General features: G+C 41.4%; 1 protein-coding gene across 6 annotated transcripts; it reads left to right on the top strand.

The window, feature by feature from the left end:
* The first annotated feature begins 3,771 nt into the window (after window positions 1-3,771).
* LOC311283589 (uncharacterized protein) lies at window positions 3,772-12,858 on the top strand. 6 transcript variants are annotated; one of them, XM_084398101.1, is made up of 7 exons: window positions 3,772-4,270; window positions 4,571-4,678; window positions 4,760-4,813; window positions 5,042-5,224; window positions 9,552-9,656; window positions 11,553-11,629; window positions 12,673-12,858. In XM_084398101.1, exons 1-7 carry the CDS (start codon window positions 4,135-4,137, stop codon window positions 12,706-12,708), a joined length of 699 nt encoding a protein of 232 aa, XP_084254227.1. In that variant the 5' UTR covers window positions 3,772-4,134; the 3' UTR covers window positions 12,709-12,858. The 6 variants fall into 6 exon arrangements, 5 of the variants coding, with proteins under 5 accessions (XP_084254227.1, XP_084254226.1, XP_084254230.1 ...); XR_014626085.1 differs by having other exon boundaries at window positions 4,046-4,270; window positions 11,553-11,784; window positions 11,830-12,858; XM_084398104.1 differs by adding an exon at window positions 5,412-5,454 and having other exon boundaries at window positions 4,058-4,270; window positions 9,552-9,648; window positions 11,553-12,858.
* Window positions 12,859-15,013: the final 2,155 nt, after the last annotated feature.

Below are 15,013 nucleotides of genomic sequence, written 5' to 3'. Positions count from 1 at the left end.
TTCTGAAGGTGACAGGATATAGAATTATACTGGAAATCTGACGTATAAAAAGTGAACAAAAATGGAGCTAAAACCGTTCCTTGAGGGACTCCAGTGCTGCACTTCACTACTTGAGAGACACAGTCCTGCATCCTCACATACTGTGGTCTATTTGAAAGATAGTCAATTATCCAATTTACCATACCATGATGTACTCCAGCATTTTCCATCTTACTTTGCAGTAGTGAGGGCTGAATAGTATTAAACGCACTAGAGAAGTCAAAGAAAGTGATTCTGACAGTACTGCCCGAGGTCTCTAAATGACTTAAAGATTTATGCAAGAGGTATATAAGTGCATCGTCAACCCCAACACCGGTTTTATAAGCAAACTGAAGTTTATCCACAGCACTACACAATACTGACTTTAAATGATCTAGTACTAGTCTCTAAAACACCTTCATTAACTGTGATGTTAAAGCTATTGGTCTATAATGTGAGAACTCCTTGGGATTTGTTAACTTGGGTACGGGTACTATGCATGATGTCTTCCATAAAACAGGTAATTTCTCCAAGCGCAGACTCAAATTAAAAATATAGTGAACCACCCTACAAATCTGATCAGCACAGGCCTTAAGGACTCTAGGATTAATGCCATCCGGACCTTGAGATTTATTTATCTTAATTCTCCTTAACCCATTTCTTACTTGTTCAACTGACATAGAAAAGCCAGGAATATATTCACAAATGGGAGAAATGGGAGAAAAGGATGAGCTAATAGCTGGGGGTAGATATAGTGGAGAGCTCTGTGGTAAACTACTTAGCGGGAGATGTTCAAGATCATCATTAGACCCAGCATCAAATCTATTAAAAAATAAATTTAATCCATCTACCCTTGTCTGACCACCAGGGGCAATATACCTCCTTACTTTATTTTCATGTCCAGACATCATATTTAGATCTTTCCAAACCCCTCTCACATTCTTTTGTTGTAGTTTCTGTTCCGTTTTTAACTTATAACTCTCTTTCCCCTCTCTAACTTTAACTTTTAGTAACCTCTGTACTCTCTTTTGCTCATCCTTATCACCCACTAGAAAGGCCCTCTTTTTCTTGTTTAATAATACTTTTAACTCAGAGGCGACCCAAGGCTTGTTGTTTGAATAACATTTGATCTTTTTGGTAGGTACTGTGTTTTCAACACAGAAGTTAATATAATCTGTAATACATTCAGTTAAACTATCAATGTCCTCTTCATGTGATTTGCACAGAACCTCCCAATCGGTTGTTTCAAAACAGTCCATTAATGCTTCATAGGCTGAATCAGACCAAATCTGAACTGTTCTCTTTACTGGCGGTTGCTTCCTCACAACCGGCACATAAACAGACCTAATGTAAACAAGGTTATGATCCGATCGTCCCAATGGAGGAAGCGGTGAGGATCTATAGGCTTCTTTCACATTTGCATAAAACAAGTCTAATATTTTATTGTCTCTCGTATCACAGTCCACATACTGAGTAAACGTGGGGAGAGTATTTTGTAGAGATGCTTGGTTAAAATCACCAGAGATAATAATCAGTGATTGAGGATATTTTAGCTGCATCCTGGCTGTAACAGTATTAATATGTTCACAAGCATTAGTCACATTGGCCGAAGGAGGGATGTACACCGTTACCGCTATCACATAAGAAAATTCTCTTCTCAAGTAAAAAGGCCTCAGACCCACCACAAGTAGTTCAATATCCTTATTGCACAGTTTTTCTTTAACCGTGATATGACCCGGATTGCACCAGCGTTCATTAACAAACAGTGCCAGCCCTCCTCCTTTCCTCTTACCCGTCTCTGAAGCACACCTGTCCGCTCGCACTAGATGAAAACAATCCAGTTTTGCAACAGAATCTGGCATTCTCTCGTTCAACCAAGTCTCCGTAAAACACATAAAACTGCACTCACGATACTCCCGTTGCATCTTTGTTAGTGCCGTAAGCTCCTCCATTTTGTTCCCGAGCGACCGGACATTTCCCATAATAATCACAGGTAAAGATGGTTTATGTCTCCTTTTCTTCATTCGGTGCTTTACTCCAGCTCTACACCCTCTTCTCCTTCTTCTTAGTTCCGTAGGAATCTCCATTCTAGGTACAGATGACATCGTTGCATGTTGAAGTGCCAATAGTTGTTCTTTTGAATAAATGATGGAGCTAAAGTTTGGTGCTCCTGAAACTGTCCCCAGAGTTCCAATTAAGAATGCCAAAATATAAATAATCACAATCCAATGCTTCTTGATACTCTCAAGCTGGGTCCACACTTAAACACATTCCTCAGACATCGATAAAAAAAATTAAGAAGATAAAAAAGATAAAATAGGTTAAAAACATTCAGAGCTGCTGCAACAGGCTGCCACATGCACGGCGCCATCTCGGAATCCTCCAATGTAGGATTCATTCCGATGACAGGAAGATAGACACCTGAACGATGGGTCGATGAGCCCGAATACACGGTCGGACAAGCCACTGATGCCCGCGCTATCGCCCAAGCTCGTCTCCGTGTCACCACCACACCCCTGCGCTTGCTGCTTCTCCTATTTCGTTTCCTTCTGTTACGACAGCAATCTGAGAGGCCGCACAGATACACCGATGCACAAGCAGTTAATGGGGGATCACAAGGCCATTGTCCACCTGAGTAGCCTCTGTAAGCTTCCACCGCCGACTCTCGAAGACATAGTAGAAAATCACGCTCCTACACTTGGAGAGAGCTGACTCGCTGTACCAATAATGCTAAAAACAGGACTAAAACATAAAAGACAAACAGAGACCGACGGCATGCCGAATGAATCACAGGCGCCATCTTGTCAACTTTAATTAAATCACACAATTTAAGCTTACAGAGGCTACTCAGGTGGACAATGGTCTTGTGATCCCCCATTAACTGCTTGTGCATCGGTGTATCTGTGCGGCGTCTCAGATTGCTGTCGTAACAGAAGGAAACTTTTCCGCTCCGTGTGTGCGCCGTTCTCTTTGTTCCGTGTGTGTGTGTGTGTGTCGGCGCACTGTGCTCTCTGCTCAATGTCCCGCTCCATGTTTGCGCCGCGCGTTCTGCTCTGTTGTTAACGGCCCAAATGCTCGAATCATGTACCGGGAAAGCAAAGTCCGCTCAAATAACGTGAAATTTAGAGGTGGATAAACGCAAATTAGAGGTGGATAAACGCACTATGGAGGTGGGTAAACGCTATTTCCGAATTTTGGGAGGTGCGCAAACGGCGTTTTCGTGCGTTTAGCCTCCACTACATCCCTGGTTAGGGTTACATGTAGGTGTTAGGCTTCGGGTTAGGAGAATAAGTTGACTTGTAGTTGCCAAGTTCCTTATAGTCAGTAGAATATCTGTTGAGGAGCATCAGAATAAAGAGTTAGCAGATATTCAGCAGACAACTCTAATACACTACTACTCCAATGACTGATAGATGACATGTAGTTGCAAAGTTACTTATAGTTAGTAGAATGTCTAAAGTGGACTATAGAAATAAAGTGTTACAGCCTTTCTTGTTCAGACAGTGTGAAAATCTGACCACATTTTGTATTGTTAATTTTCAAAGACAGATGGAAAATAAGTTCATGGGCATTCTAAAAATCTTTAACACTTCAGAACACATTTTCTTCTCGGTTGACTAGTAATGTTTGGCTAACACATGTTTGTGAATTGTTCTTCAATTTATACCTTTAATATAAAGTGGTCTCATTTCTGAATCGAGTGTTTTGAATGTGTTATGGCAATTCATTTTACTTCATGTAATGTATGTGCTTACATGACAACAGACAATACTGTAGTTTAGTGGAAAATTACTGTGTGCTGTTTCCAAATGTCATGTATGAGCTGAAGACGTCACACGTCTCGACATCCTGACTGTCATTTCTTAGAAGCGGTCGAGGCAAGGTTTCCTTTCACAGCAGAAAACTCTGATGTCTGTGAGTGCAAGAATAAAGCACTTCAAAGACAAGAGGGTTTGGACACTCTCTCTCTCTCTCTCTCTCACACACACACACACACACACACACACACACACCGGCGAGTTTAAATAGAGAAAGTGAAACTATCATCACTGTGAGCATCAGTGCAGTTATTACTAGATCCTGAGGGAATATAGTTAAAGTTCGAGCACATTCAACATGAGTTTCCAGATCTACTTTATAGATATGGTCAAAGAACACGTGGGAACAAGAGTTTCTGTGGCGAATTCAGAAGAGGAGTTCAGGAACACCACAGTGCAGGAGTTAAAGAGAAAACTCATTCCTGAAGACCAACGTAAGTCCAACACTTCAGTCTTCTGTGTACATTAGCTAACATATGTGAAGGAGATTGTGATGTTAACCAAGAAAGATCTGCATTCAGATGTAGACTCCTATAAATTGGGAAGCCTGAGATTGAGACGTTAGCAAATAAATAACATAATTCAGAAAGCATATATTAATGAGGAAAACATCGCTCTCTGATATTTTGTGTGTGTGTGTGTGTATGTGTGTGTGTGTGTGTGTGTGTGTGTATGTGTGTGTGTGTGTGTGTGTGTGTGTGTGTGTGTTCTCTGTTCCTTATGTTTCTTCACAGTTGAAGACACTATTCTTTGCCACCACTTCAAGACACTGGAGGATGATCACACACTGGGTTTCTACGGCATTAAACATGAGGATCATATTATCGCAGAGCGCTGTAGAAGTATGCATTATTTACACTAGTATTTGACATTATTAAAAGCATTTATTTATAGTCTTAAACTAACTGACCTTTTCACTTCAGTCTCTGTTAGAGAGAAACGCCAGAGAGACTCTTCTCCTGTTCACGAGTCGACAGGTCAGCTTCACAATCCCACAAACGCTTGTTTTCTCTATCAGTGGATTTGAATTACACATTTTTATAATAACATGTTTACAGCGTTTACACACATCAGGCCTTTTTTTTGTTGATATTTTTTCTTTTTTTTCTGAATTTTGTGCTTCATTTTGTGGCAATATAACTTGAAACTTTATTATGATGAGTGTAAAATACTTTTGATTATTGTGTTCGCTGTTTCTTTCACAGTTAAAAACTCTAAACTTGACAACTCTGATCTCAAGACACTGGAGGATGATCACACACTGGGTTTCGGCATTAAACATGAGGATGAGATTTCCTCCACATCATCCACGAGAGAATGGCCAGTTCAAGCCCCCAAATACCCCCGGAAATATTCTCCTTTTCAATGCTCCCTCAAATGTTCAGTAGGTCAGTTTCTCTTCTGAGTGTAAAGTCCACAAATGCTTGTTTTCTCTATCAGTGGTTTTGCATTACACACATTTATAAAGGCACTGATAGACAGATCTAAGGCAAACAATCATAATCTCCACATCGTCTCACAGTTTGTATTATTTTCTGTCATTATTAATATCTGTTACATGATTAAACCCCACAGAGGAACAGCAGTCAAGTGTCAGTTTAACCAGTATTTTTAACCAGTAAGTTTAACCAGTATTTTATACTAACAGGGAACGTTCTGGAAAGATTCTCTCAAAGTTATGATCAAACGCTCCTCCAGTAACATTACACATTTGTTCAGAGTTATCTGGTGTTTAATAATGTCCTCAGAACATCAGCACAAAAACATTATTTATACAGCATTCATGGAGCTTTTATTCTGAAAGCTTGAAGTTTAATGTTTTTTTTCTGGTGTTTTTTAAATGTTACTTGTTTCAGAATATTCAACATTCATAAGTAACTTTCCCATAATATTTTAAGAATGATAGTATGAAATATTCTCTTAATGTTTTGCTGACCTTCACATTAAAAAAAGTTCTACAAACATTCAGAAATAATATGTTCATATCTTAATGGGATAGTCAGTAAAACATTCTAAACATTTTTATAATAATGTTTACAGCGTTTACACACATCAGGCCTTTTTTTGTTGACATTTTTCTTTTTTATAAGTTTTGTGCTTCATTTTATGGCAATATAACTTGAAACTATATTATGATGAGTGTAAAATACTTTTGATTATTGTGTTCACTGTTTCTTCACAGTTAAAAACGTACTCGGTTACTAACGTAACCTCGGTTCTCTCTAGAAGAGGGAACGAGTACTGCGCAAGTGTCTTACGCTAGGGGAAAACCTCTTTTCCACGAGATATTGAAGCCAAAAAATTATCCTTATAATTTTGTATTATTGCAAAATGCATTGCAGCAGCATGCGGCCATGGGCGAGACAGCTCGCGTGCCCATTGGCTGCTCTGCAGCAACTGCATCAGCCTACCGAGCGAGGCCTGAGATGACGTCAGGCCAATGAGGGAGCTTCGCGCCCTCTGTGTCACGTCCCGCCAAAACGGGCGTGGCTTAGCCCTATAAAGGAAGGCTCGGGACAGCTGATCCCTGGTTTTTCATCGCCGAAGCGAACCAGAGTGTGTTGCATGCACGGCAAGATACGCAGTACTCGTTCCCTCTTCTAGAGAGAACCAAGGTTACGTTAGTAACCGAGTACGTTCTCTTACGAGAGGTCTCTTGTACTGCGTAAGTATCTTACACTAGGGGACCCAATGCAACGCGCCGTGCGTGCTGGGATCAAACACCAATGAACCTGAGGGCGAAGCCCAGGAATTACAGTGCACAATCACCAGAGGGACTCACAGAGAGTCCTGGAAAAGTCTACCCATATACAGCAGCATCATATACAAAAGTCAACATGACATCGCACAGACAGGGCGGAACTGGCCTGAACTGATGTAGGAAATGCGGGTCTTACGCAATACTGCCCATAGCATAAATAGTCGGCGGCGCACAGCGCTCACGACCTCAGTGTCCTGGTTAGACAGCACTGATTCGTCTATACCGACAGCAGCTTAGCCTGTAAGGCGGGAACCGCTAGACCAAGCCCACGAAGAGGCAACGCCTCTCGTGGAGTGCGCTCTGACACCCAAAGGGCACTGTAAGCCCTTGGCAGTGTATGCCAGCGCTATGGCGTCAACTATCCATCTGGATAGGCTCTGTTTCGAAACAGCCAGTCCCTTGGAACGTCCACTGAACGAAACAAACAGCTGCTCTGTCTGCCTTTCTCGCCCGACACTGATAGGGCAGACAGGGAAATGACTTGAGCCCGAAACGGCGTGTTGAGGGATTTTGGAATGTAACCATAGGTTTGAGTATGACTCTTGAGTCACTTGGCCCAAACTCTAATCACGCCGCGCTCACCGAGAGCGCGTGTAGGTCACCTACGCGCTTCACTGAAGCGAGAGCCAGCAAAAACACTGTTTTGAAAGACAAGTGTTTGAGGCTAATCGTTTGGATAGGCTCGAATGGGTCACCTTTCATGGCTTCCAGCACCGTAGAAAGGTCCCACATAGGGACTGAGGGAGGTCTGGGAGGATTCAGCCTCCTAGCTCCCCTGAGGAAGCGGATGACTAAATCGTTCCTTCCTATAGAGTGACCGAGCGTTGACTTAGAAAACGCTACAATAGCCGCCACATAGACTTTGAGCATCTGCATGGTTGGCTAGGGGTTGGATGCGAAGCGCGCTCTGCTCGCTGGGCGACAGGGGCGCTTCGGTGTGCTGAGATAAAGGCGTTATGCCTGTGACATTTGAGGCGGGGAGCGCGCTGATCGCAGCGGGCAGAATGCTCGCGCTCGACCCCGCTGCGGTGCTTAACCGAGTGGGGGAGGGCTGAGCGAGTCCCGTAGGACTCATAATGTCTGTGAGTAAGTGTGGGCACGGAGGAGCGGGCACATTTACTGCTTTGGACGCGCTGTCTGCCTGGGCAGAGCGAGCGCGCGCAGGTTTCGTTTTACAGAAACCGTGAGATGTGCAGAACATAGTGTTTGTGGGCACTGGGCAGTGGGCACGTTTACTATGTTGGGTGCACGATCGACCTGAGTCGATTTTGTGAGCAGGGGCCCTGTGTGAAGGGCTGTGCTTGTGTGTAGGGATGGGCACTAGGCAGTGGGCATCTTCTCTACACTTATAGCACCAACGGCCGTGGCTGGGACACCAGAAAATACATCCCTATGGGATTTATCTGGGTAGCCATAGAAACGGTTTTAGTGTGCAGGCAAGCGGGCAGCTGTACACTGCAGAATACACTGGAACAGTCACATTTCTTGGGACTGAACGAGCGACGGGCTTCGGTGGAAGTCCGGCCACGGTAGGGCTCGAACACCAACGCTTTCCGCGGCGTGCTAGGATGGCTTCAGGCTTCATCGCAATCCTTGGCCGTGGCCCATGCGGAGCGGGGCGGCGGCTAGTCGAGTGAGAGCGAGGCCTTGAGCTACGGAGCGAGAAGTTGCCCTCGAAGCGGCGTTTGAGTGCAGGCGGGCGGGTTGTACCACGTGCTCGTCGGCTGCAAAATACACATCTGCAGTTGCCTTTCAGGGAACTGACAGAGCGAGCATTTGACGGCATAATTTTTTTCTGCTGGTAGACCCGGAATTCGAACACAGGTCTCCCGCGTGAAAGCCTGAGAATCTACCACTGGGCCACAGGGGGAAACACACAAGCTTTTGGATGCGCTGAGCATATAAGAGAGCGTCAACATGTATTTTTCGGCGTTTGCTGGCAGGTGTGCGTGTTTATAACAGACTCGCTTGCTGCAATATATTTCCAGTTGCCTGATCAGGGAACTGAGAAATGTGAGAGAAAAAAGGGCAGTCCAGCCGAGGCGGGACTGAAGAACACTCTTTTCTCCTTTCGCCGGTGAGTGACGCTCGCAGGGGCAGGGTAGCTTTTCTTGTAACGTAAAGAAAAACTAACCCCGACCGTCCGCTTCCAGGAGGAGCAGCCTCGGAGAAGGATGCCAGGTGAGTCCTCAGAGTCACCATAGGCAATTGGCTCTCAGTGAGGGCAGTTGCCGTCAGCGAGCGCGAGAGCTGCGTGATCCTCAGGAAAGGGAGGCATCTTGAAAAAGACGCCTGGCTCTTTTAGTGCAATGAGAGTGTGTGTCGCGGCGGCGAGCACACATACATACACAAAACACAGTAGCAGAGAAAAGGATATAGGCGCCGGATAGCGCAGCGGGAGCGGCAGAAGAAGGCAGCGTGGCCAGCAGCTTCAGATGATGGCTCGTCCCGCTGAAAGGCTTCTTCAGACGGCGCGGCTTCTCTCGGGATCCAATGATGCGTGAGCTTCGCTGAAGAGATGAAAAATCAGGGATCAGCTGTCCCGAGCCTTCCTTTATAGGGCTAAGCCACGCCCGTTTCGGCGGGACGCGACGCAGAGGGTGCGAAGCTCCCTCATTGGCCTGACGTCATCTCAGGCCTCGCTCGGTAGACTGATGCAGTTGCCGCAGAGCAGCCAATGGGCACGCGAGCTGTCTCGCCCACGGCCGCATGCTGCTGCAATGCGTTTTGCAATAATACAAAATTATAAGGATAATTTTTTGGCTTCAATATCTCGTGGAAAAGAGGTTTTCCCCTAGCGTAAGACACTTGCGCAGTACGAGAGACCTCTCGTAAGAGAACTCTAAACTTACTTCAGCAGAGACAGCATCCAGTGGACGTATGCATTACACTAGTATATGAAATTATCAAAGCATATATTCATAATCTTAAACTAACTGACCTTTTCATTTCAGGCTCCGGTTCACCGATCTATCCATCGAGTCCCATTTTTTGTTCACCTGGATGCTCTCTTGAGTTGAGACGCCAGGGTGGATCTACTGCTGTTTATAGGTCAGCAGGTCAGTTTCTCTTTCAGTCTAAAGTCCACAAATGCTTGTTTTCTCCATCAGTGGTTTTGCATTACACACATTAATAAAGGCACTGATAGACAGATCTAAGGCAAACAATCATAATCTCCACATCGTCTCACAGTGTCAGGTCTCTCTGAAGAGAAATATATAAGAATATCCAGGACTGAATCTAGAGTTAAATATGAGCTCTTAACATGTAAATGCATTAAAGTCACACTGAATTCAGAGAGGAATCTTAAATCATGTTCCAGTATTAAACACTGATAAAACACAGAATCCAGTATAAATATATTCATACTGAGGGTTGAAATGTAATATTAATATTTCTCTGTCAAAGTTTATGATGGAGTTTGTGTTTTCCTCTATACACTCATATGCAAATATGTAATAATATGCAAATATAATCCTTTCTTTTGCTTACATTTATTAAACCAAATTTGCACTTATATAATTTTATTTTGTGAGAATTGTTTCCCTTCCTTGTGTTTCAATGGTTTAATTAAAGGTTCTGTGAGTAATTTCAATATAACTTCCCCAAAAACTAGAGCGAGAACATGAATAGAGGACAGAAATAAATTATCATGTGAACTAACTCTCAGTATTAGTAGAATAATAGAGTTATAGTTCGTATATAATAAGTTTACATGTAGTTGCAAAGTTATAGTCTGTTGAGGAGCATCAAAATAAAGAGTCAGCTGATATTAACCAGAGGGTTTATTAATACTCTAATAACTGATAAACTGATATCCACATAAAGAGTTTAGAGTATTTTTATGCATTACAGTAAACAGAAAAGAAAAGTTGTTTCAGGTTATCAAGTTATTACTTTATGATGAAAGATTATGAAGATAAACATTGTGCTTCTTTATAATAACATGCACTGATGGCTCGATATCAATAAGAGGAACATTTACTATATTTTTCATATTTCCATGAGTCGTTTATTATAAACTCATTTGTGTAATGTAATATTTTATTTTAAGAGGTCGACATTAGAAGAGAATATAGTGAATTATATGGTAGTAAGTTTGACTGATCTCACACTTTAACTGATCAGCTCACAGTATTAATATATTTATGAAGATTATGTGAGACTGTAGTTATAAAGAATTATTTAAGGATCCGTTTATAGGATCTGATTTTATATTAGTAATTCTTCAGTGAATTCTGCTCTTAAACTGAATGTATATTGTATTATTTTCTGTCATTATTAATATCTGTTACACGATTAAACCCCACAGAGGAACAGCAGTCAAGTGTCAGTTCATGATCAAAGTTTTAACCAGTATTTTATACTAACAGGGAACGTTCGGGAAAGATTCTCTCAAAGTTATGATCAAACGTTCTTCCAGTAACATTACACATTTGTTCACAGTTATCTGGTGTTTAATAATGTCCTCAGAACATCAGCACTAAAACATTATTTATACTTCATTAATGGAGCTTTTATTCTGAAACTTTTTAGTTGGATGTTTAACGTTTGTAAATTTTTGCTACTCGTTGCAGAATATTCAACATTCATAAGTAACGTTCCAATAATGTTTGAAGAATGATAATATGAAATATTCTCTTAATGTTTTGCTGACCTTCACATAAGAAAAGTTTTACAAACATTCATAAATAATATGTTCATATCTTAATGGGAACGTCAGTAAAACATTCTTATTTCTTTGAGTTTTAATGGCGACTTCTGTAAATCATGAACAATTGAACAATTATCCCACATATCCTCTACATAATATACATGTAAACTTTATTATGATGAGTGTAAAACATGTTGAATTATTGATCCTTCATACAATTAAAGTTAAAGGAACAGATTGACAGATTCATGACACGATATTATTCAGTTTCTGACGGATGTTTTGTTCTGCGCCATATCAGGACACACAGGTATACACACAGGACCCATAGAAATACAACCTCCACTTGAATATGAAGATGATGAAGATGAAGATAAAGTAATTCCCAGGTCCCAATCTATGGATAATTTATTTGACATGAATCAGCCTCAGCTGGAACCCAGTGAATAATGTTGAATAATGTTGAATAATGTTGTGTATTGTAGTCCAGCCTCTCATAATCATCACATCAATCACATGTGTGTTTATATCAGGTCAGTGTGAGTGTTTACTATTGATCATATGTGTGTTTATATCAGGTCAGTGTGTGTGTTTACTGTTGATCACATGTGTGTTTATATCAGGTCAGTGTGAGTGTTTACTGTTGATCATATGAGCTCCATCATACACTCACTGAAATATTTCACTGTCAGAGGCCGACATCAGAAGAGAATATGATAGTGAATTATATAATAGTAAATTTGAATTAAATCACTCAATCACACTGATCAGATCACAATATGAATATATTTATGATGATTATGTGAGACTGTATAGTTGATGGAAGTGTGTAATAACAGTATTTACAATTATTTATAGGACCCCTTTATAGTCTTAAAAGTGACCAAATGCTTGTTTTTCTCTATAGAACGGCTTTTATTTTAGAAAGACTTGCTAACTAAACTACATATACTATATTATTTTATAAATAATATATTTTTATCCATTTTGTATATCTTACACGATTAAACCCCACAGGAGCACCAGACAAGTGTCAGTTTATGATAAAAGTTTTACCAGTGTTTTATACCCAGCAAACAAGTTTCTCTCAAAGTTATGAACAGACGTTCTTCCAGTAACATTAATAGATGTTAGTTCAATGTTATCTGTTTTTTTATGATGTTCTCAAAACATTAGAAATATTCTCAATATCAGGCCGTTATCATCATATGCTTTACTGCACATGTGATTTACTAAATGTTGGTTTGTTTGCATTTGTACTGTTATTTTGCTTCATTGTGTTATTGTTGAACTTTCTTGTTGTGTTCTCTCTCCAGTGCATTGCTATAATGCTGAAATTTCTCACTTGTGAGACAAACAAAGGTTGATTCTAATCTAATCTAATCTAATCTAATCTAATCTATAATATTCATGTCCACTAGGTGGCGCTGATGAGTTTACATGTTCAACTGATGTAAGAGCTGTGTGGAAGAAGACGGTATAGTTGAATAAAGTGAATGCTGAGCTTCTGCTTGTGTCTGTCAGCTTTCATTCCTGCTTCAACATGACATTTCTCTGACTGATGAACACATATAGTGTAATAACATGCTCTCTATGATGCTGTATGACTAACAGTGGAAAAGTGCACAGGTTTTGTTTGTGATGAAAGGTTTGAAGCCACAGTTTGTCTACAAAAAGTGACATAAATGAGCTTTATTATTATTATTAATCTTAATACTGAATGTAGCTCCCTCTAGCAGTCAACGCGAAGCACGAGGTCTTGTTTAAAAAACGGGGTTTTATTTCTACAGCATATCATGTCCACCCGTGAGAACTGGGTGAAAAAAGAGCAAAAATAAAAGAATACTATAAATAAAATGCATGTATGTCTTGAATTCAGATTATGCCACTATAGTTACACACTTAGTTAACACAAGCTATACACATGAAATATATCACAGAAACCGGATACAAAAGAAACATACCTCGTAGGCTGCTTTCTACTTAAGAGGGGCTAAACTTAAAGTCTTCTTCCTTGTCTTCTTTCTTCTTAGATAACATACATCCAGATATGTTTATATTCTTAATATTTACTTAACTTGGAGAGCTCTTGCCATGCTATGTTTTTAGCGCTTCACTTCAGGGATTGTGTTGCTTCTAATTACGTGCGGAAAACAAGATCGGCGCTAATTAGTTCCGCCTATACAATCCCCTATTATTCTCAGGTAGGAATCAAAAAACAGTAACAAACTTAACTAAAAAATGTGAGGCAGTTACACTCCCACCAAATCACAAGTGATTTCTCAGAACAGCTTAAAGAGACAAACATACTGCATATAAAAGTACTAACTATTTACTTATGGCTCAACTTAAGAACTGGTTTAAAGAGTGACTAGAGGATGCAGGAGTTTTCAGTCTGCTTCCAACAATGTAACTGTCTTATGGATGGGCCTCTCCAAATGAACAGGTTTAGAGATGCGCTTTCCTCTTCCATCCAGAGTTGAATCGCTGATAAGCAACTTGAGTCTTCTCACTCTTCCGTCCATTCCTGGGTACACTTCAATAACCTTTGCTAACTTCCACTGGTTTCGTGGTGTAGCATCATCTTGCAGAATAACAATATCGTTGACCTTAGCGTTTCTGCGGTCTTTGATCCACTTCTGTCTGTGTTGGAGATTGAGGAGGTATTCCTTCTTCCACCGTGTCCAAAAGTTGTTGGCTAAGAGTTGAACTCTGCGCCATCTCTTGCGGAGGTACACATCTTCCCTGACGAACCTTCCAGGAGGTGGAGAGATGATCGTAGATTTCATGGTCAGGATGTGGTTTGGTGTCAAGGGCTCTGGACCGGATGGATCGTTCAGATAATCAGTGGTCAGAGGTCTGCTATTTACAACAGCCATGACTTCATATAGGAATGTTCGTAGTGAGGAGCAGTCAAGTTGTCTGGCTGACTGTTCTAGAATGGACGTCAAGACACTTCTGATAGTGCGAATTTGTCCTTCCCAGACGCCACCCATATGACTTGAAGCTGGGGTGTTCATGATGAACTCACATCTCAGTTCTTTGAGTTCCTCTTGGTCCATCTCCTTTAAAGCTTCAATAAACTCACGCCTAGCGCCAACAAAGTTTGTCCCTTGATCACATCTTATTTGCCGTACTGTTCCACGAATAGCGATAAATGAACGCAGAGCGTTGATGAAGGCATCTGTGGTCAAATCATCGAGCATTTCAATGTGTACTGCTCTGGAACACATGCAGGTAAGTAACAGTCCATAACGCTTTAACTCTTTCCTTCCTTCCTTGACGTAGAATGGCCCGAAGCAGTCCATCCCACAGTAAGTAAATGGAGGGGCTGTTTCCATTCGCTCTTCCGGGAGATTTGCCATCCTTTGTTGTTCTGTGCATCTTCTGTTGTGCACTTGTAAATATGGGATGACACTGCATTGCTGCATCCCAGGATCCATATGCCATTGGATCGGAGCTCATTCATGGTCATTCCCCGTCCTTGATGGTGCACTCTCTCATGATAGTGCTTGACGAGTAATGCCGACACGTGACTGTCTCTAGGGAGGACAGCTGGATGTTTCACATGTGGATGTAGAGCAGCGTGAGTTAAGCGGCCTCCCACTCTGAGGATACCTTGGTCATCCAGGAATGGACATAACTTGTGTAATTTGTTGGCCTTGTCTTTGATTTGTGTGTTCTTATGACACTGGATGTCCTGTATTTCTTGAGAGAGGGATGCTTGTTGGCCCATCTTGATTATGCTGAGCTCTGCTTCTC

The sequence above is a fragment of the Rutilus rutilus genome (assembly GCF_951802725.1).
Source record: "Rutilus rutilus genome assembly, chromosome: 23".
Classification (NCBI taxonomy): Eukaryota; Metazoa; Chordata; class Actinopteri; order Cypriniformes; family Leuciscidae; genus Rutilus; species Rutilus rutilus.
Note: the sequence above shows the minus strand (reverse complement) of the source record. Positions and strands in the feature narration are given on the sequence as shown.

Coding starts and splice junctions, on each gene's coding strand:
- LOC311283589 (XM_084398100.1), top strand. CDS start 4,135: ATGAGTTTCCAGATCTACTTTATAGATATGGTCAAAGAACACGTGGGA. Junction 4,271..4,570: donor ACTCATTCCTGAAGACCAAC/GTAAGTCCAACA, acceptor GTTTCTTCACAG/TTGAAGACACTATTCTTTGC. Junction 9,657..11,552: donor TGCTGTTTATAGGTCAGCAG/GTCAGTTTCTCT, acceptor GCGCCATATCAG/GACACACAGGTATACACACA.